The sequence below is a fragment of the Camelus bactrianus genome, chromosome 7, assembly GCF_048773025.1.
Source record: "Camelus bactrianus isolate YW-2024 breed Bactrian camel chromosome 7, ASM4877302v1, whole genome shotgun sequence".
Taxonomy (NCBI): Eukaryota; Metazoa; Chordata; class Mammalia; order Artiodactyla; family Camelidae; genus Camelus; species Camelus bactrianus.
The window spans coordinates 78,808,825-78,836,157 of record NC_133545.1 but is presented as its reverse complement, the minus strand read 5'-3'; the positions used below and the strand labels follow the sequence as shown (position 1 = coordinate 78,836,157).

Below are 27,333 nucleotides of genomic sequence, written 5' to 3'. Positions count from 1 at the left end.
AAGCAGTCCACTCCTTATCCAGCAAAAGTAGCTTTCCTGAGATCGTCCCTTGGACTGGAGCTGTGGTTCCTGTGCCCCATATCCAAAAAGAAACCAAAACTGCTCCCATGAAAAAAGTGGGGGACCCCTGACACAAATCATACCTCTGTGGAAAATATTCTTCAGCTTCTTTGACAGTGCTTGGTCCAATTAACTGTCTCCAGTGTCTTAAACCATTTTCCCTTAATAAAACAAGGGCTAGAGACGGACCACTATTAGAAAAGAAAAAAAAATGAAGTTAATAAAAGTATGGCTCATAGCTAATTACAAACAGGTAATACAAGTGTATTTGTTAAATAGACTAAAAAAGTAAAATAACCCTTCCATCAAGCATCTGAAATTAACTTCTGTTGGTGTACCCTCAAGAGCATATTCATAAAAGGATGGGAGCAGAGAAAGGAAGGGAAGAGAAAGGCTTTGGTTCTGACAGAATGTTTCCTACATGGTCCCCATGCTGCTGCTGATTTATGTACCCTTGCTGGCCTTCTGACCCTGCTGCCATTTCACTTACTTTTCTAGAAACTTAACAGATTTCTAGCATCCCTTTCCTCTCCTAGGACTAGTGATCTTTAGGATTACCAAAGCCCTTGAGAGTCCATCACAGTTCTCTACTTGGACTTGATGGTGCCACACACCCTGGATCCTGGCATTCAACTCAGCTGGGCCCCAGCAACTTCACCTGGGACCTTTGCATTGCTCTAATAACATCCCAGGAGGGCTAGAGAAGACAGACAGTTGAGCAGAGATTCGAGATGGAGGGGAGACTGGCAGAGAAGTAGGCTCAGCCCAAGTTTACAGAATTGAGAGGTCTGGCGACTTGAACACAAAGCAGGGTTAAGAGAAGGTTTAAATGATTCTAACATAAATCAGACTGTGCTTTCTAAACCTGAAATCTGTTTTACCTGGTCATGTTTTCTATAAGACTTTCAAAATAATCTTTATTTTCATGTTCCTTGCACAGTGTTTCTGCTTCTTCTCTTGATAATACTATTTGTCTTTGCATCAGTATTTTAAAGCCTTCATCTTCAATGATGTTCAAAACGGCCTCTAAATAAAAAGCCCACATAATCAGTTTCAAACTGCTGGGTTATTGGTTATATACACAATACAGAATGTATTGTCATGAGGACATAGAATGCATTTCATTCTCATATGAAATTTAAGTTTACAAAAATAGCTTATTGGATTTTAATTTAAGATGAACAATATTCTTAACATAATTATGATGCCATTTCCAATTCTTCAGTGGACCAAAATCTATAGGTTTGAGGATGGGGAGTTTACACCAAAAAATTATATAATCAGGTAAATTTTATTTCGTATATAAAGTTAATTTAATGACATTCTCAGATATGCTAGGGCTCAGGAAAGAAAATAACTTTATACCTTTAAAATTTTTTTAAATATTATTTAATCTTTTTTAAGTGTGCTTACCTATAGGCTCTAGATAACTGAGAGATGAAATATAATTAAGTGATTAAAAATGGGAAATTAATATACCTAAAGACTGTGGGATGTTTGAAAACTAGTTTATATAAGAAAAGTTTAAATAAATCTGTTATAAACCTGATTATAAACAAAAAGTAAATTGCAAAATACCATCAAAAGGCAAGACATGTATATAAAAATAACCACCATCTATGTACTAAAACCTCAAACAATATTAACAAAAGCTAAGAACACAGAACCTGGAAGTGGGTGGGTTGAGAACAGGGAGAGGAATAAAGCTCTGCTAAACTCAAAACAATTATTCCCTCTTGATTTTGCAAAGTAATCAAGTGCGAGTTTAAACACACTTCAAAAGGGTAAAAACAACATAATTATCATTTTAAAAAATTACTCATCTTCCAAAAATCCTAGAAAAAGTAATCGCAAAAGGTGCTTATAGCAAAATACAAAAACCAAAAATGATAGCAAGGAAGCATAGAAAACAGAAATAATAAACAGTCATAATTATAAAATTGTATGAATTAAAATCCTCTACTAACGGAGTCTCCGATTATGGCCAACCCATTTCCAAATTCAGAACAGTGAATACTAAAAATTAGGAAACAACGCTAAAGCAGGAATGTTTTAATTACCAAGCACTAAAGAATTATAATAAAAAGAAGAAAATTCAAATCCGGAGTTAGAAAAGGAGTGAAAATAGGCACCTAAGACATCAAAATGAATGCAAATGAATTGTTACAGATAAAAACAAAAGTTAAGAAATTATGAAAGAAAAACTGTTGAGCTGCTTTTTGAAAGAAATTGTAATGCTATTTTTTTTAAGAAAGTGACCTTATAATAAATCTAATCAAGGAAAAACTGAAAACACACAAAGTACATTATGAATGAGAAATAAGTACAGCTATCCTCCATGATATTAAAACTATTTTGGTAGGATGCCCAATGCCAGTACATTTGAAAGTAAAGAAATGAATCTCAAAGGAAGTATAAATTGCCACACAATGACCCAAGAAGCTTTAAAAAGTGGAACAGATAAGTAACTATGGAAGAAATTTTGAAAGTTGTCTAAAAGCCTACTTTTTCCTCCAAAATGAAGGATCGTCTTCAGTAGCTTTATTAATAAATTTTAGGTTATTGGGCTTTTAAAACTCCCCCAGTGTGCTTAACAAAGAAAAGTCAGAATAATCCTGACAATACTTGGGAAAGATTAAAGAAGAACATTTGAACTAAAATAAATATTACCAAAGAAAATCCAATAGGATGGTGTACATTATGAGCTATGAAAGTTTATCTGAGGAACCCAAGGAAGGCTGAACATTTGAAAATGTATTCTAATTACATCAATAGCCCAGCAGGTCAAAGGGGAAAGAATATTTTATGTTCATCTCAGTAAATAACAAAAAAGCATTGCATTACATCCAAAGTCTTTTTGCATCGCGTAGCAAATAGAAATACTTTGGAATAGAAGGATTTTGCCTAAAATCCAAAGTCAACATCATAATTGAAAACACTGGAGGCATTAAGAGCAGTCGAGGGTAAAACAAAGGCAGCCTCTTCCCATAACTGCCTGTAATTATTTAACATTTTTCTAGAAGTACTAAGCAATCCATAAAGACAAGATATTTGAACAAAATGGATAACATTGTTTGAGTATAAGCTGTTTGGAAAATTCAAGAGTCTATTTTAAAAGGTAAATATTTATTATTAGATAACATAATTCAGTAAGGTGGTCAGCAGGGAAAAATATACAAAAGCCACTATCTTATATAGAAAATAAATTTAGAGGGGAAAAGATGTCACTCACTATGGGGGAGAAAGCTAAGAATAATCCTAAAAAGACGTATCTGGCACTGAAACAGCAACAACAACTATAAACAGCTGACCTTTATTAAATGAATAGTTTGAAGCAAAGAACTTTACATTGTCAACTGAAAAAACAAATGCACTGCGTGAGAGTTGTGAGTTAAGTTTCCTTTGAGGCAAAATGAGGACTATAGCCTGGGAGGCAGCCTTTCAGACAGCCCTGGGGAACTGCTCTGAAGAAGCAGAGGGGAATGTCAGTACATATATATATATGTATATAATCATATATATATATGATTTGGGGGGATATGTGCAGTCAAGCACACATTTTGGCATAAGGTTGCTGCTAGTCACGAGGAGCAGATGTCTCCATTAATGATTTTAGTGCTTTTTCAGATATGAGAAGATGCAAGAACTAGGGCTCATAAAATCTTCTCCTGAAAATATCTAACCATCTGAAGGCCTGTACTGCCAGTTTTTCCCAAAGCACGGAGTGCCTCATTCCTGATCACGGCCCTGAACTCCTTTCGGGGTGAGCTGAGGTCAGCTACTGCCGTGCCTAGTGACCTAATCCTTGTAGAGGCAGATGGCAAGTGACAATTTTTATTTGGGAACATGTATTACCACATTTAATTGAAAAATAAGGTAACAGCTATAATGAATAAAATTTATTATATTTGAATAAAAGATGTAGTAGATGAGTTGAATAGAAGTACAGTGTATTCCTTGAAAATAAATGAGACTATAATGAAGATGTCACTTTTCCTCAAGTTAAACTATTTACATAGACTTTGGGATTTCTTGAAGTGATCCAGAAGAGTTAAATGTCAATAATAGTCAACATTTATTGAAAAAGATGAGTGATGTGTTACCACTTACTACCAAATGGCAAACATAGTAAACCTGAAATGATAAAAAAACTAAAGCTAGAGTCAAACAGTAGATCAGTCGGAGGGAGACACAGAATAACCAACTTCAAAGTTTGTTTTCCCCCTTTTTAATTAACACTTTTATGGCATCCTCAAGTATCAATATGGGTTGTCTATCACAGTAATATGGTATTACGCTAACAGCTATCACCAAAATTCTTCAGAGGAGAATACTGTGTTTGGGAAAAATTATTTCAACAAATTATTAAGAGTAGAAGGTGAGATCTTTGCAACTTGGTTGAGGGTGGATTTGCCTGGCTTAGAAAAACTGAACAAATACATTTGTCTACCAGGGACAGGATTCAGGGTTTCAGCAGCAATCCACATCAAGGTGACCAATATGGAAGCAGAAACTGGGCTAAACACTGCCAAGAGCTGTGAATGGAGGATAAGCTGTTCAAAAGTTGGATTTTGGCAATTTGGAGGTCGGTGGTGAACTTGTCTAGAATAGTTCTGGCAGAAGCTAAGTTGGAGAGGGTTCAGGAGTGAGTGAGGGTCAAGGAGCCAACTCACTGAGCATAGATAACTCCTTGAGAAGTTGCCTGCTGCAAAGGAGCGGAGAAACAAGGTATCAGAGAAGGGAGTGTGAGATCCAGTGAAGCTGTTTTGGTTTTGTTCTTATTTCATTAAATTATCTTTATTACTATGTTGGAGTATGTTTCTCTGCTAATAGGAAAAAGCCAGCAGCATGAGAGAAAGTATAAGAAAAGAAGGGGCATTTGCAAATGTGAAGTCCTTGGGGGAGCAGGTAGAAATGGCACACGTGGACCAAGAAAAGGGCCTGGCCTCTGATGGATCATGTACACTACAGGGTTGCCTCCCCTCCTCTCAGCCAATAATGCTGCTTCTTATTTACGGAGAAACCAGGCAGCGGAAGGCACATCCTGCAACCTCCTGCCACCAACCCGGAACTGGAACTGTCTATCCAGCCCTCTTTCCCTCTTGCTCTTTAAAAGACAAATCTCTTCTAAGCCCAATTCTCCACACCTGCTACAGAAATTACTTCCTCCCAACTCTCAATGACCTTGGCCTGTCCTAATCTTCACTCCCTTTCTTGTATCTTCAACTGTTCCTTTTCTACTGGTTGGTTCCTTCCCCTGAGTATTTATCTGCAATCAGATTTTTCCAACCTCAAATAAAAAAACATCTAAATTCTTTTCAAAAATTACTTCAATTCTGGGTTGTTCTGAGTTCACTGTATATAATCTCTCACCCCAATTTTGCAAGCACTCCACTGAAACTATTCAAGATTCCCCTCCTGGCTAACTTGAACTTGACTTTTTTAGTCTCTGTACAAACAGTGCTTCCTCCAGGAAGCTTTACGCAACTGTCCCCGCTTGGTGGCTCCATCATTATCCTTCCACTCAAATATGGGCTGCACATCCCACCTGCTTGCTTACCCCGTGAGCCATCTCTTACCATACCGCTTTCCACACCCAGCTGTTATTACCGATTACTTAGATGTATTTTGCAGCAGATTGTTGTACTAGTCAGGATAGATTATGCTGTGTAGAAAATTAAACCCAAAACACGAGTGGCTTAACACATCAGAGAGATACTTATCAGCAATGTTACCTGTTCACAACAGAGCTGCCTATTGCAGCTTTATTTATAATGGCCCAAACTGAAAGCAACTAAGACGGCCTTTAACGGGTAGCTGGACAAACTTTGGTATATTATGTTATTCAGCTATGAAAAGAAACGAGCTATTAAGCCATAGGAAGACAGGAAGGAACCTTAAGCACATATTATTAAGTGAAAGAAATCCACCTGAAAAGGCTGCATACTGCATGATTCCAACTACAGAGTAGTCAGGAAAACGTGAAACTACCAGTAAGATCAGAGATCGCCAGGGGCTGGGAGGGAGGAAAGGGGGAGGAACAGGAGCAGCACAAGGGATTTCTAGGGCAGTGATTCTACCATATATGATGCTGTAAAAAAGATACAGTTTGCCAAAACCCAATGAATGTGCAAGACAAAGAGCAAAACTTAATGTAAACTATGGACTTTAGTTAATAACAATGCATTTATGTTGGCTCATGAATTATAAAAAAAAGTATCACAATAATATAGGTTAGACACTTTCTCAACTCTTTAACTACAAAAGCGTTTCATTCTTTTTATTGAGAAATTAGTAAATTAATATTAACTAAATGTCTTGAATCAAGTACTTTTTCCGTAAATGTTTCAATTTTAAAGTAATACCTTTTACTATAATTATTATAGGGTTTATTCAAATCCCATGTACAAAATAGTTAAACAATTTATACTTTCTCTCTTACCTTTCCTTTCATGAAAGAGGGCTGGTCGAAGTAATGCCAGTATCTTTTCTACTTTTATGCTTTTCATTCTTTTAAAATCAGGGAAGAAGACGTCAATGAACTTAGTATTAGTTATATTCTCTTCAACATCACAAAACTGAGATATATTTTGTCTTTCCAGATATTCTTGTAAACTGTTGAAATCCAAAATATAATTAGAAACTGACGTTTAACAATCATGCCGAAAGATTTAGAGTTTAGTAAAACAAATACAAATTGAATTTCGCATAAAGACAAGGTGTATCACTCTCTCACATCAAAGGCTATGTATTTAATTCAACTTTCATTGAACCAATCCAAAAATTGATTTCATGAAATCGTATACATTTGACTTAATGAGTTTTTTTTTTTTAAAGAAACATCATTATTTATGGAGGAAATCATTGATTCTCAGAAGATCAACTGAGAAATAACTAGCACTTGTAAGAGTTCTGTAGGGGCCAAGACAAGATCAAAATACAAACACTAATAATAGATCTCTAATATACCAGCAATGATCAACTATGAAATAGAAAAGTTTATATAATAAAATAATATAGAAAATATTGTCCACAGATAATAGAACAAAAATAAGATACCTAAGAAATATTCTAGTAAGAAATATAAACTCATATTACTTCACTTTTATATTTACCTCTCCCTTCCATCTGAAATTTATTTTTGAGTATAATATGAGGTTAACATCTAACTTTTCTTTACAATTGAATATCCAATTGCATCAAAAACAAATGGATTGATATGTGCAAAATTTTTTAATGGAAAGACTCAATATTTTTTTCTTTCTTTTTTTTTTTGTTCTCTTTTCTTGTGATTTGATGACTAGAAAAGTTCCTTTAACATTGTTGTAAAGTTGGTTTGGTGGTGCTGAATTCTTTTAGCTTTTGTTTATCTGTGAAGCTTTTTTTTTCTATTGACATTACAATTTTTTTTAAAGGTATATATAGTCAGTTTACAATGTTGTGTCAATTTCTGGTATATAGCACAATGCTTCAGTCATACATGAATATACATATATTCATTTTCATGTTCTTTTTCACTGTAAGCTACTACAAGATTTTGAATATATATCCCTGTGCTATACAGTATAAACTTGTTTATCTATTTTATATATACCAGTCAATATCTGCATATCTTGAACTCCCAGTTTATCCTTTCCCACCTCCCTACCCTCTGGCTACCACAAGTCTGTATTCTATGTCTGTGACTCTGTTTCTGTTTTACATAAGTTCATTTGTCTTTTTTTTTTTTTTTTAGATTCTACATGAGAGTGATACCATATGGTATTTTTCTTTCTTTTTCTGGCTTACTTCACTTAGAATAACGTTCTATAGGGCCATCCATGTTGCAACAAATGGCATTATTTTATCATTTTTTAAGGCTGAGTAGCATTCCACTGTACAAATATATGACAGCCTCTTCATCCAGTCACCTGTCAATGGACATTTAGGTTGGTTGCTTCCATGTCTTGGCTATTGTAAATAGTGCTGCTATGAACATTGGGGTGTGTGTATCTTTTCAAATTAAGGTTTATCTGTGAAGCTTTTGATTTCTCCATCAAATCTAAACAAGAGTGCTAGGTAGAGTATTCTTGATTGTAAGTTTTCCCCTTTCATCACTTTAAATATATCATTCCATTCCCCTCTGGCCTATAGAGTTTCTGCTGAAAACTCAGCTAATAAACTTATGGGAGTTTCCTTTTATGTTATTTGTTGCTTTCCTCTTGCTAATTTTAGTATTTTCTCCTTATCCTTAGTTTTTGTCAATTTGGTTGCTGTGTGCCTCAGTGTGTTCCTCTTTGGGTTGATCCTGTGTGGAACTCTCTGTGCTTCCTAGACTTGAGTGACTGTTTCCTTTCCCAAGTTAGGGAAATTTCCAGCTACTATCTCTTTGAACATTTTCTCAGGTCCTTTCTCTCTCTCTTCTCTTTCTGGGACCCCTATAATGTAAATATTAGTGCACTTCTTGTTGTCTCAGAATTCTCTTAAACTATCCTCATTTCTTTTCATTGTTTTTTCTTTTTTCTGTTCTGTAGTAGTGATTTCCACTGATCCGTTCTTCTGCCGTATTTAGTCTATTCTTGATTCCTTCTAGTGTGCTACTCATTTCAGTGATTTTATTCTTCAACTCCATTTGGATATTCTTTATATTTTCCAACTCTTTGCTAAAAACTTCACTCTGTGCATCTATACTCCTCTTGAGTTCTCTGAACATCTTGGCCATCACAATAGGAGGTACATGATGTCAGTTTTTCCCATTACTGGTGATACTGATGTGGTCAAAGTGGTATCCTCCAGCCTTCTCCACTGAAAAGCTACCATTTCCACTTTGTGAGTAATAAGAAGTCTATGAGGACACTATTTGGAAATGCGCATATTATTCATGCAATGGACTTACCACCCATTAATGATTCTTGCTGCATCAATTATTATTACATGGTTTTTAATTTAGTTTGGCTTTTTTTATTTTTATTTTAAAAATATTTTTATTGAAGTATAGTCAGTTTACAATGTTGTGTCAATTTCTGGTGTACGTAGTTTGGCTTTTTAAAATCTTAATTTGGTAATCTATTTAATGGGATAGTTAACCTTTTCATATTTAGTTTAATAGCCATACACCTGACTATATTCCTTCCACCTCACTTTATGTATACTATTTTACACTGTATTTTCTTCTTTTTTCTTTCCCTTATTTGGCTGGTCTGAGCATGTTGCTATTCATTCTGGTTTTCCCCCTGTTACTGTGGAAGTTCTATTATACTTATCCACTGCACTGATGTTTACCATCTTTTACCTGCTTCTGTAATCGAACACATATGTTCCAAATATTTACTGCATTCTGGCATGCTGTTTCCCAACTTTAACACTCCATCCACTCCCGCCTCTTCTGAAAACTCAAATAAGAATCTTAAAATAATTTTAGTTGCCTTCTGCACTCATCTTTCCTCTTTGAAACTTTTGAACCATTTTGCCGTACAGACTCAGTAACTCCTAGGTTTTGTTGAGATAATTTAGGATCTATCAGAATTTTCTTCTATTTCAAGAGTCTTCCACCAGTTATTATAACCCAGAACTATATAAATGTGTGTATGTGTACTCACAAATTCCAAGGTTCACTGATAACTGTTTCTCTTCTCTTTTCCCCCCTATATTGAGGTGTCTTTCATTTTTTTGTTTGGTTCTGTCTTCTTCCAAAAATTTTCCATAGAAGGGGTACATAGGTGATATATTCCTAAGCATGTCCCTGACATCTTCCTTTGCTCCACCAGGTAAATGATACCTTGGCCTCATTAAGAATGCAGGGGTTGCAGTATTTCTCTCTCAGTCTGATGACAAGTCCTCTGCCAGTCAGAGATTTTTTTCCTTTATGAGTAACTTGTCCTCGGTTGCTGCAAATGTAAAGTTGGTGGAGGGGATCCCCCTGAAGTCAAGTCACTAGGGGCGCATTGTCTGTAGAGACATTTGAACCAATAACAAAACCAAGTAAGGCAGCTTTTCAGCAACACATGTAGGAGCAGTTCTAAACAATGTTAGTGACAAAATACTCCTTCTCAAAACCAATCTTTGGTTCATCAACCTTCTAAATAACTCCTGTGGTTAGTGTTTGAATTTCAATAATATATATGTAAGCTTCAAGTTAGCACATTTTTATTATTTATCTTTAATAAACAGTGTACACTGTACTCTGCATGGAGGAATCAATCCTAAAATAACAGAGCTATTGGCAATGTTGCAATTTCTGGAACTTACTGTGAAACAGGAGTTTTATGTATCTCTGTGTATAAAACAGGAGTGTACAGCAAAGACCAATTTTGAGAAGGTCATTGACAAATCTTCCAAAGTTAAGGCTTACAAATGAAAACAGTACTTCATTTCTGTGATAGACTAATGAATATACATGTTTTTCCTTTTTTAAATAATGCATTAATATAGTTATACAGTATTAACCTGTTACTTGTTTCATTTTTGATATTGTCATATTTATTTTTATTTTTTGCTTATATATTCATACAGGCACCAAATTCCATACAAGATAATTTTCACTGTTTATGTTTCTTTTTTTGGTCATTATTATTTGTCTCATTCAATAATGAGTTCTTAAAATAATTTTGTCATACAGAGGAGAGGGGCATTACAAAACTGACCTGCTGCAGGTGTTGGACATACTAAGCACACCACTGCCTGTTCTTTCTCCCTGGAGACGGCGTACAGTGTTTTTTCCCAGGATGTTTCCATATTCGTGGTTTTTTGCATCAGTCCAGTTTGGACCACTGTAAGCCCTTTCAATTGGCAGACACATGTGTTTCTTCATTCCAGGGAATTATTTTTCCCTGTTATGTGTTGGATTACACCTTCCCCATCTGTTCTTGCTTCTCTGCATGGAATTTCTCTTCTCAGTATGTTGATCTCCCCAGTTTATTCTCCAGATTCCTTATGTCTGCTCTGAGGATGCCTGTTTCTTTCTTCCTTCCTTCCTTCCTTCCTTCCTTTCTTTCTTTCTTTCTTTCTTTTCTTGTACTTTGAGCTATTTCTTGCATCTGATTTTCCAAGTCATTCACTGGCATCTCAAGTGACTATCACACCCTGTAATTCTCCACTGAGTATAGGTCAAATTATGATTTTTTTATAATTCAAATTGGAAAGGCTTTTGTCTATGTGTATGTAGCACTTGGAGCTCAGGTACTTTTGTTATGTCAGTCCTGTTATTTTATTGAAGGGTTGTCCTATCCCTAGCAGTCCCTTTTCACTGGGCTTGTGTTTTGATGTTTGAGGAGATCTTCCCTTCTCCGGCTGCTAGGATCCCTTAGGTGTGGAATCATTTTTCTTTGCTGGCTCATTGGGGTTTATGTCTGGATTTTGGTGTGTTAAATGTTGGAAGCCTTGTAGCTGGAAAGCAAGGCGGTCTCTAAGCTACGAGTCCGTGCTGTAGAAGCCAGCAGGCCGTCCTTCCTTGCAGGAACATTTGGAAAGATCCCTCAGAGAGATGGGCTTCAAGGGCAGGGAATTCAGTAACGCTGTTCAGCTGCATTTTGGACTTTCAGGAGTCAGGAAGGCCCAGTGAAGGCCAATATCTGTCTTGCCCTTGGGAATCACAGGCCTCTGCTTGTTCTTTCCAAGGTCTGATGTTGTCTCCAGGTTCTGCTTTCTGAATCTGAGCTCAGACACTCCCAATGCTCTCAGTGGAGAAAGCATCACACTACCTTCCCCTTCTCTCTAGCTGGGGACGTAAACAGAGCCCCCGGCCTCACCTGTGGCCAGCTGCTTGTTAGGAAGTTTCCCTTTGATTCTGGAGAAGCAAGAAAGGTCTGGAGATGGGCACAGAGAGTAAAGGTGTAGAATTCAGACTGCTCAGATCCCAGAAACACCTTTAAAGAATCCTTTAGGAATTGTATCTATTACCTTTAATTTAAATGAGAATTTCATAAAAGAAAACAGTAGCTGTCTATAGCTATGACACATACAGGGATAAACAGGTTACCAAGACTAGAACAGACACTTGCTATGGACAGAGAAATACAGTATGTTACAGGAGGTGGCACTCTCCTTCTCTCAGTCACAGGGTTTAAGGCTGAAAAGGACCTTAGAGATCCTCTGATTTTTCCCCACCTTTGTATCCCCAGGACTTGGCGTATAGTAAGGATTTTAATAAACACTAGGTGAATGAAAGGATGCATAACAGAATGAATGAACGAATGAACGAATGAGTGAAGACTACCGGGAACTACTTATATATATGACCCCAGGTAATGTAGCTAACGGAACACCTTCCTCTTCTATAGAATGACTAGAGAGCAAAGAGAAAGGTCATTGTCTTTTTGTTATTATTATTATTGTTGTTGTTGTTATTATTATTTTATGTTATTTATTGATTTATTGATTTTTGGTGGGAGGTGATTAGATTTATTATTTTTAGCAGAGGTACCAGCGATTGAACCCAGGACCTTGTGCATATTAAGCATATACCGTACCGCTGAGCTATACTTTCCTCCCAAGGTCATTGTCTTTTGAGTTCTCAACACACAGGCTGATTAAGAAGACAGACATGTAAATAGATAATACGAATAATGTGATTAAAGACCATCAAGAAGGACTCTGGAGTCTGGATGGAAAGCATGGGGGCCTGTGTCCTGTTTCCCTGGTTCACCCCCCTTCTCCCAGCCAGCCATAGCATCAGGTGTGCCATCACTGGCACGGAGAGTGTTTTCCCACATTATGTGGGTTCGGAAACTGCGAGTGTTTCTCTCTGCAAGGATAACCAGCCTGACAAAGACTACTACCCCACATGGAGCTCCTGTTCACAAAAGCGGCCACCTATCACCCCCAGTCCAACTGCTCTACTTTTAATATCCCTTCTTCCTCAGCCCTATCCTCCACCACCCAGAGAGGAAGGTGAGGCCACCTTGAGCAGGGGAGGAGTGGCAATAAAGAACAAAACTGGACAAATGTGTAAATTACTCGTGAGAGTTTGTGTCCTTGATCCTTTAGATTCTGGATCTACTTAAAAACATGGAAACTGAATCACCATGCTGCATATCGGAAACTAACACAACATTGTAAATCAATGTATATTTCAATTTAAAAATTTTAAAGAAAAATTTAAGTACAAGTACAAATAAATTTTTTTTCAATGGCAAATGAAAGTCCACAGAACCTGTTAGGTCCTGTCTGCAGAACAAGAGCTCTGAAAACCGATTCCCAGGAAAACAGGCTCCTCACCACTTCATCCTGCCTGCTTGTGGCCAGTGCTCTGAATAAACACAAGCCAAAGGAAAATGGAATCTCTAAGTTTAAGAGGAAAATACTGCAGACCTTGCAAAATAACGTTAACACATCTCACTCCACCCCCATCCTGCCAAGTGCTTAAATTGTGCTTAACACATTGTACTGGACATGTGTCCTGGTCGCGGCTACCTTTCCAGCTTCTGCATCATCCCCATGGCTCTGGCCGTCTCCTGCTGGTCGTCCAATGGTTCTTTAGGTTCTGCCTCAGAATTAGGGTCACTTTTATCCCAGGGAGGCTGTTGTTCCTTTCCTTGAGATATAACTAGAATATAGCTTAGGCCACTTGTCATAAAAGAAACAAAATCTTCAAAGTCAGGCTACAAAATAAAATGATAATGTGTTTATCTCAGGCTCTGAAACAGATCCATCAACTACAATGGTGGCCCCTACCCAAGTCAAGGCCTCCTCCCCATCATGATCACTGGGCAAGAGTTACTTATAAGCCTCCCGTTAACAAGCACATCTGTGAGGGACAGAAGTTCACAGCTAGCAGGGGCTGATCTCAAACACAGTCTAATAACTATTCTCAAACTGCACCATGCTTCCAAATCATCTGGAAGGCTTGTTAAAACACAGATTTCTGGAGTCCAGTCCCAGAGTTTATGATCAGTAGGTTTGGGGTGGGGCCCAGGAATTGGATTTTCTCAAAAGTTCCCAGGGGACACTGATGTAGCCGGTCCAACCCTTTCCCGGGGCCAAGGGAGATGGTGTGAGCGGTGCAGCCAGTTTACAAGGTGCTATCCGGTAGAACTTTCTGTGATGACAGACATGTTCTGTGCTCTCCAGCACAGGCTGCCGAGCTCTTGGAGTGTGGCCGGTGCAACTGAGACCCTGACTTTCTCATTTTATTTCATTTTAATGAATTTAAATTCCAACAGCCACACGTATTTAATGGCTGCCTTACTGAACACTGCATTTCTAGAAGATCTGTCTCCTGACCAACACCCTCAAGCCAGGGCGCTTTCCAACACACACCACTGCCTTTATTATAACCGCCCCCACCCCCAGGCAAAAGAGAATTTTTTAAAATAGCTTGACAGAAAGGCTTTTAGGTAAAGAAAAGATTAAAGCTTTCCTGTGAAGTTTATGATAAGGAGCCTTCAGCCTGGGATAAGAATCTATAGGAAAGGCTTAGATATTCACTTCCTGAGGGCTGATGCAAGGAGTCTCAGAGAACGTATCGTAGAGAGACCTTTGCTCCCACAAAACACAGTCAGACCAGCCACTTTTGCTAGGCTGCCACTGTGTCTACTGGGGATTTCTCCAGGGTCGCCATCTTTGGGTTAACCATGATATGGACACCCACAGGGACACCTGGAGCTTATCTGGTTGGCCAGAGTTATTCATTTACTTTTCCATAATGAGGAACTTAAATTTACAGGAATCCACTGTATTTGACAACACAATAGCTTCTTTTTTTTTTTTTTTCTTTTTAAGCTTTCTTACCTGGTCTGCTAATTGACTATAGAAGTACTTGACTTGTTCTTCAGTGAGCAGTCTCTTATCCTCTGCTTCGATAACAAATTGTGCATTGATAATCTTCAATTAGAGAGTAAGGTCAGTTCCAGACGTGTTGAGGGATGACAGGTAAAACAAGCCAAGCACATTTGTTTCCTAGGCTTAACGAACCACCCAGATTTGAATGCATTTCATTCTTCTGCCTCAGCACAAGCCGCAGGGCGCTAGGCTGGAGGCGGCTCAAAAATATGCAAAGAAGATCCTTTTCATTCCCCTTACTGTTTACGTTTTCAAGGCTTGAACTAGAGACTCCACAGTATTTCTATTATTTAAGTGAATTGTCTCAAAATGAAAAAAAAAAAAGAAAACTAACTGAATTCCAAGAAAAGATACCATTGCTTTCTGAATCATCCAAGAAGACATACATTGACAAGTACTTCTTAAACATTTATTTTCAAAATTGTTTTAATTTTCTTTTTTTACGACTTTCCTTTGGGAAGGCTATAACTCATAATCTAGTCTATCTTACTCATATAGCCACAAAAACATCCAAATTCTAGGGAAAAAGATATCATTTAAGATTTAGCCATGCTATACTTGTCTTGAAATTTTTTAATTTAATGACAAATTCAGTGTGCGTGTCACTCAAGTGTATCATGCGTACAATGGACCATCTACTTGACTGGAGTTTAATCAGTGGTAACACTGCTTTGTCTAAAGAAAGAGTGCATGATGGGAAGTTCATCAAAAGACATCCAACCCCTCCTGCAACAGCTCCCTATGTGACCCCCCTCTACTGCACATGCCACAGTCTTTCAAATTGCAATAGAATTTTGTTGTTTCAACACAAAATCATTGTTTAGCGATCAGCAAACCATAGCCTGAAGTCAAAATCTAGCCCACCACTCGTTTTTGGAAATTAAGCTTATTGGAACACAGCCAGTCCATTTCTTTATCTGCTGTTCATTGTTGTTTTCTCCATATGGTGGCAGAGTTAAACTGTTCTCACAGAGATCATATGCCCCCACAAGCCTGAAAATAGTTACTCTCTGGCTGCTTATAGGCAAAATCTGCTGGCCTTTAGATTAGAATGCAACTTTCCTCCAAAATTTTTTATTTTGGCTCTAAAGCAAAAACTTAAATGCATCCTTAAGTTATCATGTATCTGAAAAAGACCATGCATTTGTGACAATAGAGCAAGATAATGTGAGCTTATAACAAGTTTGCATTGCTAATAACAAAATGCAAAGAAATCCATTAAAATCTAATATAAGAGCTATGCTTTTATCATTTATATTGGATGCTGCTAGAGCAGTTATTTAAAGAAGGATGTTCTGTGGGTCTAGCCATTATAAGACAAAACGTTCAAAGCTTTTAGAGATACTTCACACCAGAAGTTCATTATGTTCTATTTTACTCTAAATGATAAGCTTATCTCCAAACTGAAAATTAAGGGATTATTTTGCAATTAATTTTCACATTAATTTTGTAGTGAAAGTATTGTTGGGAAATATTACTTACTTTGTCTTTAATTTCTAGAACTTTGCTAGCAACCACAGCATCGGGTTTGATAATGACAATACTATATACTTGTTCTAGGAAAGAAAAAATAGAAGAATTTCACGTTCTTGGCACAAAGCCTAGATAATGAATGATTTGGCAATTAGAAATGCAAACCACTAATATTTGGTGAATTTGGGTCCACAGCTTGGGTCTTATTATGGCCTTGCAACTATCAAAGAGTTTCTACTTAGAATCAAAGCACAGTTCCAGGATTTGCAAGCAGGAGAAACATTCACAAGAGTTTGCAATCAATAGGCAAAAAAAAAAAAAAAAAAAAAAAGAGTAGGTGGGCACTAGTTATTTTAATAGAATTCACACGCATGAGAGTCACACCCATGATCCATCCACTCAGTATCACTGGTGACTGGAATTTCAATGCAAGCAAACATTACATGGTAAAATGCTTTACCATCTATGAATTTATCTGCATTTGGCTACACAGTCTTACCCCGAGCTTTTAGTGCAGAATAGCTCACCAAGCTCACTGTTTGCCTCTGTTCCCTCCAGAGTATGAACACACAGTCACACACCCACTCAGACAGTCCAGTGAAGGAAACTGTTAACTCTTAAGTACACCAGGAGTGTGGGTCAGCAAGGAAGAAATTCTTCTTATAAGTTCTTGGCAGATGATAAAGGATGACATAAGAGGAATCTGCTGTCCAGATCATTCACAGAGGACAGGAGCCCCCGGGCGAGGGTAACCTCTGAAAGGCTGCTGCAGGTACTTTAGACCAAAGGGAAGGCAAGTGAAGAGGTTGCTTTATTTTATTTTATTTATTTATTTATTTATTAAAAAAAAATATTTTTATTTATTTTGCAGTAAACTAAGGGTTTATTTCAGGGAGCTGAGCAAGGGAGTGGGAGACAAGCCTCAGATCCACTTCCACTTGCTCTTTTTTTAAATTTATTTATGTATCTATTTTATAATATCGTACTTTTAAATTGAAGTATAGTTAATGTACAATATTATATGTTACAGGTATACAGTATAGTCATTCACAATTTGTATACTCCATTTATAGTTATTATAAAATATTAGCTCTATTCCCCATGTTGTACATCCTTGCAGCTTATGTTATACCTGATAGCTTGTACCTCTTAATAAAAGAGGTTGCTTTTTCATAGCTGAGTCTAGCATCACACAAATCATCGTTGATCCCACCAGTCTCATCTGAATTAACGTTGATGTCTTTTCCAGCTTTTTGCTGCAAGTGATGCTGTAATGAACATCCGGTAAATTTACTTACCAACACTTTCATAGGCTGCTTCCCCAGCATCTTCTGCGTCTGAGTCCGCAAACGCAACTTCATGATACTGTGGGAAAGAAATGCTAATGAAACAGTTTTATTTTAATATGATAGTGAAACAGTTTTCGGAAATTTTGTCTCTAAGAAAGATGTATAGTCCAAGGGAGAGAAAGTAAGGTGGAAATGTGCCTGCATTTATCTAACACTACTTTTCCTAAGTTTTCTACAGAAATAAAGTAAGGAATATTTGAAAGGTTGGGGCGGGGTGACTCACAAATAATGCATATATGGTGTATGGAAAATAGTTAAAAACAAAAAAAGTTTAAAATTTCAGACGAGCACAAGGCATAAAATAAGAAAGAAGCAGAGCTTAACAAGTAAGAAAGCAATTAGCATGTAATTATTATGTTAAAGATCGAAAGGGCATTTGTAAGCTTCAAGATGCGTTCCTGACCTTTGCATTTAGTAAATCAGGAATAGAAAGATATCTCCTTAACTTATTAAAAATGCCTTTCTCAAAACAATAGCCAATTTCCTACGATAGAATAAAACACTAGGAAGGAAGGGAGATTCTTAATTTCTGGAGCAGCACTGACAGAGTTTCTGTGAATTACCTGAAAGGTTTATATATTTATATATATACTTTTTTTGGCAAGAGAATACATAATTTCAGATTCTCAATGGAATACAGACCCAAAGTTGTTTGGAAATAACTACACTGCGGGCATTCACTCCTATTATAATCAGGAATAAGAATTATGCCAGCTATGACTTCAAAGTGACCCGACTTGTATTTGCTGGACCTGTGCTGGCCAACAGGGCAGCCACTAACCACATAAGGCTATATTTGAGCACTTAAAATAAGGTTTGCCTAAATGAAGATGTCCTATGAGTAAAAAATACACAGCGCATTCCGAAGACCTAATTTGAAAAAAATGATCGTGGAATACTTTATTTTTTTTTATTGAGTACATCTTCAAATGGGAGTCTTTTGAATACATTGGATGTAACAAAAGATGTTTTAAAAATTAGTTTCACTTGTTTCTTTTTAAATTATTTTTAAGTTTATTTTTAAAATTTATTTTATTATTTTGGGGGGAGGAGAGGGAGGTAATTAGGTTTGTTTGTTTTAGAGGAGGTACTGAGGATTGAACCCAGGACCTCATGCATGCTAAGCATGTGCTCTACCACTTGAGCTGTACCCAACCCTCCCCCCTTTAATTATTTTTAATGTGACTAGTAGAATATTTTAAATTATGTACGTGGTTCACATCATGGCTTATATTTTATGACTATTATTGCACTAGACAAGGTAATTAGATAAGAAAACCAAATAACAGAAGTATCCGGCAAAAATTTTAAAAAAGAAGGAAATCTTGCCACTTGTGATAACATGGATGGACCTCCAGGGCATTACGCTAAGTGAAATAAGTCAGACAGAGAAAGACAAATACTGTATGATACCTTTTATATGTGGAATCTGGAAAAACTGAACTCACAGACACAGAGGACACAATGGTGGTTGCCAGAGGCAGAGGGGTTGAGTAGGGAATTGGGTGAAGAAGGTCTAAAGGTACCAACTTCCAGTTATAAGCTAAGTAAGTTCTGGGGGTGTGACATACAGCATGGTAACTACAGAGCTGGAGGGAAAGGGGGTGGGGAGGATAAATGGGGAGTTCAGGATTTGTAGACACTAACTACTACATATAAAACAGATAAACAAAGTCCTACTGTAGAGCACAGGAAGCTATATTCAATAGCTTGTAATGGCCTATAATGAAGAAGAACATGAAAAGGAATATATATATAAATATATAAATGAATATATATATATATAACTGAATCACTATGGTGTACACCAGAAATTAACACAACACTGTCAGTTGACTATACTTCAAAAAATAAATAAGCAAACATTTTTTCAATAAGTAAATAAAATGATCATGGAATATTATGAACAACTATAAAAAATAAACACAGAGCTAGAACACACTAAACAATATTACACTGTATGAATTTATACAATTTATGACACAAATTACAGACATTTTATGTCATCTAGTCACTATGGCTAGACAGTCAGGTTGAGCCCAGATTTTTAATAACACAGACAATACTGAAATAAATATACTTTTCTGCATTTGCCTCATTATCTTCTAAAGGAAAATTATTGGAGTGTAACTGCTCAAAGGATACATATTTTTTTTAAGGCCTTTGATTCATACTGCTAAAATACTTCCCAGAAAGGCTGCACTATTTAGACACCTAGGTAATTATAAAATTAGGGGAAATGCTATAAGAAAACAACAACAACAAAAAAGACATAATGTGTCTTTTTAAAATAAATTTTTAAAAATAAAATTGTCAGTAATCCAAAGTATTACCTGAGGGCGAACCATTTCACCTGCTGCAATTTTCCTCTCCTCATTGATCAAGGTAATAATTTTTTGATTAACAAGTGGCGCATTTGCACCCTTGATTTTTGCAACAATTTTGCCATTCTACAAGGGGAGACAAAAGCATGAGGGAAAGCTTTCACTTTCAGGATAAGTCAAGAATTAACTCTTCAACTGGACTAAGTCACCCCACCCTGACCCACACCCCCACCAATCCCTTTTAGCTATTGTAATTAGCCATTTCAAAATAAGTATTAGTGGTAACGAACTTTGTCTCCATTTAGTAAACCGAGCTCTGAGTTCTACCTCCAATTTGTCTATTTCCCTGCATTAAATTTTAATGGTTCTGTCCCGCCTCCCAACATTACTTTCCCTAATTTTGATGTTATGTCCCTCTTGTTTGTCTTTCAACACATATTTACAAAACACCTGTTTACTAGATTGTACCAGGGGTGATGGTATGGAATAATAGTCCTGGTCCCTAATCTAATTAAATTACAAGACAAAAAACGAAAAAACAAAAAACCCCGCAAACACATGTGAAGTAACAACCATGACAGGTACCACCTAGATTGGTACAGAGAGCTGGGAGCATCTATAAGAACTGGTTCTGATTAAGGAGGTCAGTGAAAGTTCTTATCGATATCAGGAAGTGACTCTTGGTTTGAAGTGTGAAAGATAGGTAAGAAATAAAAAGGGGAAGAAAGAGCGTTGTAGGTAAAAGGAATAGAGATGCAGTAGCCCTACAGCCAAAGGGAATCTGGCGAAGGAGGAGCCAGTCGAGTGAGTGAGGGGCTGCCTGGTGTGAGATGAAGCCAGCAGTGTGGAGGAGCCAGGCCGTCTGTGCAGAGCCTTGCAGGTCACGGGAGGGTGCAGCCTTTAATCTGAGTGCAGTGCGAAGTTTAAACAGAGGCAGGGATCATGATTGGAACTGCTATTGGTAAAGATAATTTTACCTACCATATGGAGAAATGGTTAGAGGTGGAGCAGGAGATGTCTGTATACCAATCAGAAGCTATTCTAGAGGCGAAGAGGGGAGAACTGGTTGCTCGGTCTACGGCAGTGCCTCCAGGGATTGAAAGAGGGGGAAGCAGCAGATGAGTGTGAGAAAGGCGTGATGCTGAAACTGACAGGACCAAGGTCGGTGTGGATGGGGTGTGAGGTAAAGAGAGGTCACTATGACGACCTTTCTGGTTCTGGCTTGAGAAACTGGGTGAGTTAAGACGCTATCGGCCAATCCCGTTTCCGATGAGGGTTGGTGTGGGAGGGGTGTGATGTTGGACCAATTCATGGTGAGATGCCCTTGAGACACCAAGAGGAGAGATTAAGGCACCAGTCGGATACACAAGTCTGGAGCTCAAAGTATAGGATTCAGGCGAAGATAGACACTTGAATTACTGATATGCAAGAGGTGATGACTGAAACTGTGTGTGGAGGAAGTTTTCTAAGGAGAGTTTATAACGTGATGAAGTCAACATGGAGCGGCTGAATGAAGAAAGGTGAACCTTCAAAGGAGAAGGAGGGGAGTAGGATCTAAGAAGCGAAAGGAAAACCAAGTCACAAAGGCCAAAAAGAAGCAAATGTTCCAAAAAGGAGATCGTGGTCACCATATTCGATACATTTGAGAGGGACAGAATGATGAAGACCTCTGCTTTCAGAAAAGAGCACTTATTATGTTTTTCAGATCATTAAAGTTGTGTGTTTATCATGGAAAATTTGGAAAATATACAAAAGTATAAGAAGAAAATTTACATTATGCATCCTTCCCCCATACATGGAAAAACAGCTATTAACATTTTGGTGAATACACTGCCTGACTTCTTTCTATGCATTTGTAAATACAAAGATAAAAGCAGTCTTTATTACAAAATAATGATCATACAAATATCTCCTTGCCTTGGTATACGTGAATATTTATAACCAATTCTCTTCTACTGGGTCCCTAATAAATTTCCAATTTTTCACTCCTGTAAACCATAATTCATCATACAGGTCTCTGATTATTTCCTTAGGAGAGGTACATGCCATTTTATTTTTCTTTTCCCTGATCAACTCAGTGTATGCTAGTCTAATCTCAATCCATTATGAGCTCCTACAGGTCAAATTATAAAATATGTTCATAAAAAAGCAAATTTAAGGCAAAAAAAAAGTCTATAATTACCATCAGCAGAAACCAGTTCCAGTAATTTTACAGTGTTACTTGCTTGTTAGCTATAAATTGGAATCTGATAATACATTTAAGATGATAAATATACTTACAACACTGAAGAGAAAGACAGGTTCACATTTATCTCTAAATGGCTGCAAAGTCACAATGCTGTCAGCTTCTGCCTAAAAAAATAAATATTCCATATAATAATAAAGGATACTATCCCCAAGTCATTTGATATACTATATTCAAAATATGCAGATATATACAATTTTCTATGTTTACTACAACATTTTCTGAGTACGTCATAGTTGTTCTTAGAATCAAACTGCACCCACTGGTAATTCAAGCCTTGCATCATTTGGTCTCAACTGTCTTTCTCACCGTTCACTTTTATGGTACCCAACCTGCAGCTAAACTCATCTCCTGTGGTCTGATGTACACCACCTGCGTTCTTCTCCCTTGTTACCTGTTCCTGAACTTCCTTTCCCAACACAGCTCAAGTGTCCTTCCTCCAAGAAGTCTGCCCTGCTTTCTCCCACTACAAACCATCTCCCCTCCACGTGGCATCTTACTGCCCTTCTCTCGGGCACCGGTAGCCCCTTTCAACACTGTAGTACCATTATACAGACCTATCTCGTCTCCTCTGTTAGAAGGAGAGCCACGTGCCCAGAGGGATGATGTCTCACATTCACCCTCGCGTGTCACGCCTCCCCCTCATCACTCACAGGTCCATACAGAAAGAGACGCTTACTAAGTACTTCTTGAATAAATTGGTCATCAAATTTCAGTCTTGAATTTTAAATTTTCCCACAAATTTCAAGTTATCTTAAACTGATTATATAAATAACTGTATATTAAATAACTGTGCGTTCCTGCCTATTAACATAACACTCCTTGGGCCAGCTGTCAGGATGGGATCGTATGGTAGGATTTTCTGTAAGAATTGTTTTTTCAACCAAAGGCACTTGTTTTCAAACTGGGATTTCTAGTCAAGCCAGGGTCCCTCAGCCCTGTGTCAGTCAGAAGTGCTGTGTCATAATTGTTTTTTAGTATGTTGGATTCTACATCATTTTCTTTCTTCCTTTTCAAAAAATTAGGTCCTACTGCTTTCAAAACAAAAAGGGAGGCGGGGCGGTTGAAAGGAACTAATCTATAATATTAAAGGACAGTAGTCAAAGATTATATTTAATAGTAGTCTAGGTATCATCATTGCCATTTTTACATCATAAGTATCACAATTTTGTATCACAATTAAAGTATTTTATAACAATATTGCTTAAAAACTGGTAATATTTACTGAATTTTTATATGCATAGGCACAATGTTAGTAAAAGTCTTCAAGTCTTTTAAAAGGGCACATAATAGAAGAAATTTTTATACTGACCATTCAGCTTGGGGTGATTTCAATTGGTAATCAACCTCATAAGTTTTCATTTTGGACTTAAATTTACAAGTTCAGATAGGGTCCCATTCCTTGGTTAACTGCAGGAAACAAAATGTCCAGCAGAGGGCGCCCCTCCACTGCTTCCAAACGAAGTTTGGAGACCTTTTTTTCACCATCTATGAGCAGGTCGTCGCAGAAAAATAGCATCAATGTCAAATGTACTGTTGTCAGATGTAATCAAACATAACAGAGAAACCAGAGACAATGCACTTTTTTTTTTCTGTTAAATTCAACAGATGCTGGCATTATGAATAGGACATATTTTGGAAAGACTGCATTAGCATTTCCCAGTGGGACAGACATGTTGGTGGAACTGACTCCTTGTGAGGTAGGCTGAAGAATACTGTCTGGCTGGGTTCCTGCAGGGAGGACACAGTCTGAAGCCTCTGGGTGGGAGGAGGCACTGTTAAGACCTGTATCCTCACAGCTCTGAGCTGTGCTGAAATGGAGACCAGCAAACCGTGTGGGCTAATCCTTCTGCACCTACTCCTCAGCCCACACCATGGTGCCCAGCCCACACACATACTCCAGGTTTGTTCCTACTCCGACTCTATAAACAAGGAGAGATTCAAGGACTCTGGACCACCAGGGAACACAACGTCAGGGTGCACTTTCTTCTGGCCTTGCATTTCTATGCCCTAGTCCCCCTCCAGGTAGCCTGATGGGTGAGCATCAATGGGGATCTGCCTTGTCGGTCTCTCCCCATTGACCCAATTTCCTCTTAGACCCTTGAGTTTCCCCACAACCCCTTGCTTGTGAATGTGTACTCCTACCACTGCCAGGATTCACGAGAATTTTCTGATCCTTGTTTCTCCATGATCCATGCACCAGCTGTTAGATCCTTCTGGTATTTTCTTATAACTTCTTATACCAACCCATTGTCTGTTGCACGTGGCAATCCCTGTTAGACCAAGCACCAAATCTAGACTCACAGTCTAGCTCTACTCAGGCGGTTCTGACGATTCAAAGTTAAGCAAGTTGTTATTTAAAAAATCACAGGGCCCTATTTCAACCTCTAGACAAAATGATTTAATGATTGTGTATGACCACCTACCCTCTGTCTTTCTATTTTTTAATTATTTTTCCTTTTCTCTTTGTTGGTTTCTTATTTTTTTTTCTTTGCAACCTACCCTCTTTAAGAGACAAAATTGTAATAGGTAAATTTCTAAGCTTTAGACTGCTTATTTGTAACCTTGAACTAAAAAAAAGGAAGTCCTATGGACAATGTGTCTGCAAAAGGGAATGGACAGTCTAACACAGGTTAAGGCCAGTAAGCAAATTCATCCCAAGGTCTGGGTTGAAAGGGGTCATGGAGGCCTGTGCACATGAGAACATACAGTGGCTTGAGGTTTCATGTTTGCATCGGGGATTGTGAGTTTTATGAATAAGTAACACATGAGTTATCTGCTTCTGCATCTTAGGTCCAGCTGGTCTGGATGTGTTTCTGTCCAATAGATAGAATGTGATCACATATATACTTTTAAATTCCCTAACAGTCACATTTTTAAACTACAAAAAAAAAGTGAATATAATCTAATAATATATTTTACTTAATCCAGTACATCCCCAAATGATCATTTTAACATGTAATCCATGCAAAAATTATTAAAGAGCTATTTCACATTCTCTTTTTCACAATAAGTCTTCAAAATCTAGTGTGTGTTTTATACTTAGGGTACATCTCAATTTGTGGGCTAAATTTTAATCATAAATAACTGACCTTTAACTAGATTTAATAAAATTTACAGTCAAAAAGGTAGATTCACATACCTAAGTTGCTCAGTTCAGTTGTTTTACAATAACTGAATTGAGTAGCTTTTTAAATATAAATTTAAATTAATTAAAATTAAAAATTCAACTCCTCAATGACACTAGCTGTATTTCAAGTGCTCAAAAGCCACTTATGCCCAGTGGGTACCATATGAGACAAGAAGCAGTTGATATTAGCTCTAAGCTAATATTAGCTCTAAGCAGTTAATAATTTGATGTAGATAAATTGATGAGTTTGGCTGTTATATTTTAATTCACTGTCACATATGGGAGGCAGATAAGGGAGGGGGAAATCGCTACCGATTTAAAATTGTTAACTGGATAAATGCCCAGAGTCTTATCCAATGCTACCCAGTAAATGGGATTTGCAGCCCTTATTCTGAGCACACACCATACGATCAAGTGAAAAGAAACATGGCAATAGACAGATACCCATCTTTATGTTTTTCTAATGTTCACAACCATGGTAAACAACCGCAGCATTATAGGAATAGGATAAAAATCACATTCATTCTCAGATCCAGAAGAATTAAATATATAGTAAAATTGCTGAGTAAATACTGTCCATTTTGATGAGTTGACAGGTCGCTTAAATTAAGACAGTCCTTAAAGAGAATACTTCAACCCTGAAAGTAACAAGAAAGTAATAGTCTACTGGGAATGAAATCCTTACTACAGCAAAATGCAGAATTTCATCTTCGTTCACTTCGTTTTTCAATTTTCTGAATAAAGTCTGCATTGCTTTGCAAGGTCCACACCAGGCTTGGTAAACATCAATCACTAGAAAATGAGAATATTTATGAAAGAACACAATCATAGAGCCTAGAATGATAGCAGCTTATCCCAGCCCTGTGGCAGGAGCAGGGTAAAGATGGAGCAGGTTTTGACCCTGGGAAATGGGGAGCAGTGCTCGGTGTTGGGGTGCCACAAGGTGCCCCGGGCTCAGCTCCAGACAGCAGACAACTGGAGTCCCCGTACCTGTTAGGCCTTTGTTCTGCAACATCTCATCCCACAGGCTCTGATTATTGATGACCGCCTGCAAAAAGGAGGGCTCTGTCAAAGGCCTTCAGGGCCAACGCACCAAGTCAAGACCTGTCGGTATGTCATGCCCACCTGTAGCTGGATTTCTCGCTTTTTGCTTGCCATTCAGCCACTATCACATGACAAAAGGGAAGAAAAATAGAATACATTTAAAAGGAAACTTAAATAATGTCCCTCTCTTGCAATGCTTGCAGTAGCCACACTACTCACTCTCCCAGTAATTCGGAAGCAAAGTAAGACATGAAATAAGCAAACTCACAGGTATGGAGAACAAACTGGTGGTTCAGGGGTGGGGTGGTGAGCAGTACAGGGGTGGGGGAGTGAGGGGTACAAACTACTGGGTGTAACACAGGCTCAGCGATGTATTGTACAACATGGAGAATGTAGCCAATCGCCAACATTTTGAAATAACTGTAAATGGCAAGTAATCTTGAAAAAACTGTATGAAAAAATTTTAAATGTTCTGCAAGACAGTAAGTAGTTGTATATTTTGCAAAGCTATGGCCAGCTCTGTAAGGCACCCACTGTCCTTCACCCTAGATTTCCTGTGACTGAACCCCCAGTAAAGCATTAGCTTCTTAAAAAAAAAAAAGAAAGAAAGTTAGGAGTCACATTTCCTAAAAAATATTTTGTTTTCCTGAAGTATTACGGAGCATTCACTCTGTTTCCGTGTGCACACATGTTCACTGTCTACCACATGTTCGTGGATCTTTCTTGGGTCCCTCTCCAAGGTTTAATTTTTAAAGCAAGGCCACCAGTGCATTCTGGAGCACAACGTAAACTTTCCGCCGGTGTTAAATCAGTGAGGCCCAAACGCCCTATTCGCTGGTGTCAGGGACGTTTAGACGTGGGTCTGACTGTGTGTGTGACCGCGGACACCAGTGCGAAACAGAGTGACCACAAACAGCAAGACTACACCCAGCAAAGGGTGTGAGATTCTCT

At 37.7% G+C, this 27,333-nt stretch overlaps 1 protein-coding gene across 1 annotated transcript in view; it reads right to left on the bottom strand.

Annotated features, from left to right (window-relative positions):
- NME8 (NME/NM23 family member 8) overlaps positions 1-26,496 on the bottom strand; it is a 30,770-nt gene extending 4,274 nt beyond the window's left edge. The window contains exons 1-12 of the mRNA XM_010947657.2: positions 26,464-26,496; positions 26,329-26,386; positions 26,024-26,130; positions 22,244-22,315; positions 19,973-20,089; positions 17,589-17,655; positions 16,300-16,373; positions 14,767-14,859; positions 13,450-13,637; positions 6,503-6,675; positions 942-1,086; positions 144-251 (exon numbers count right to left, since the gene is read on the bottom strand). Coding sequence (XP_010945959.2) covers positions 144-251; positions 942-1,086; positions 6,503-6,675; positions 13,450-13,637; positions 14,767-14,859; positions 16,300-16,373; positions 17,589-17,655; positions 19,973-20,089; positions 22,244-22,315; positions 26,024-26,130; positions 26,329-26,386; positions 26,464-26,496 — 1,235 coding nt within the window. The remainder of the gene's footprint in view (positions 1-143; positions 252-941; positions 1,087-6,502; positions 6,676-13,449; positions 13,638-14,766; positions 14,860-16,299; positions 16,374-17,588; positions 17,656-19,972; positions 20,090-22,243; positions 22,316-26,023; positions 26,131-26,328; positions 26,387-26,463) is intronic.
- Positions 26,497-27,333: the final 837 nt, after the last annotated feature.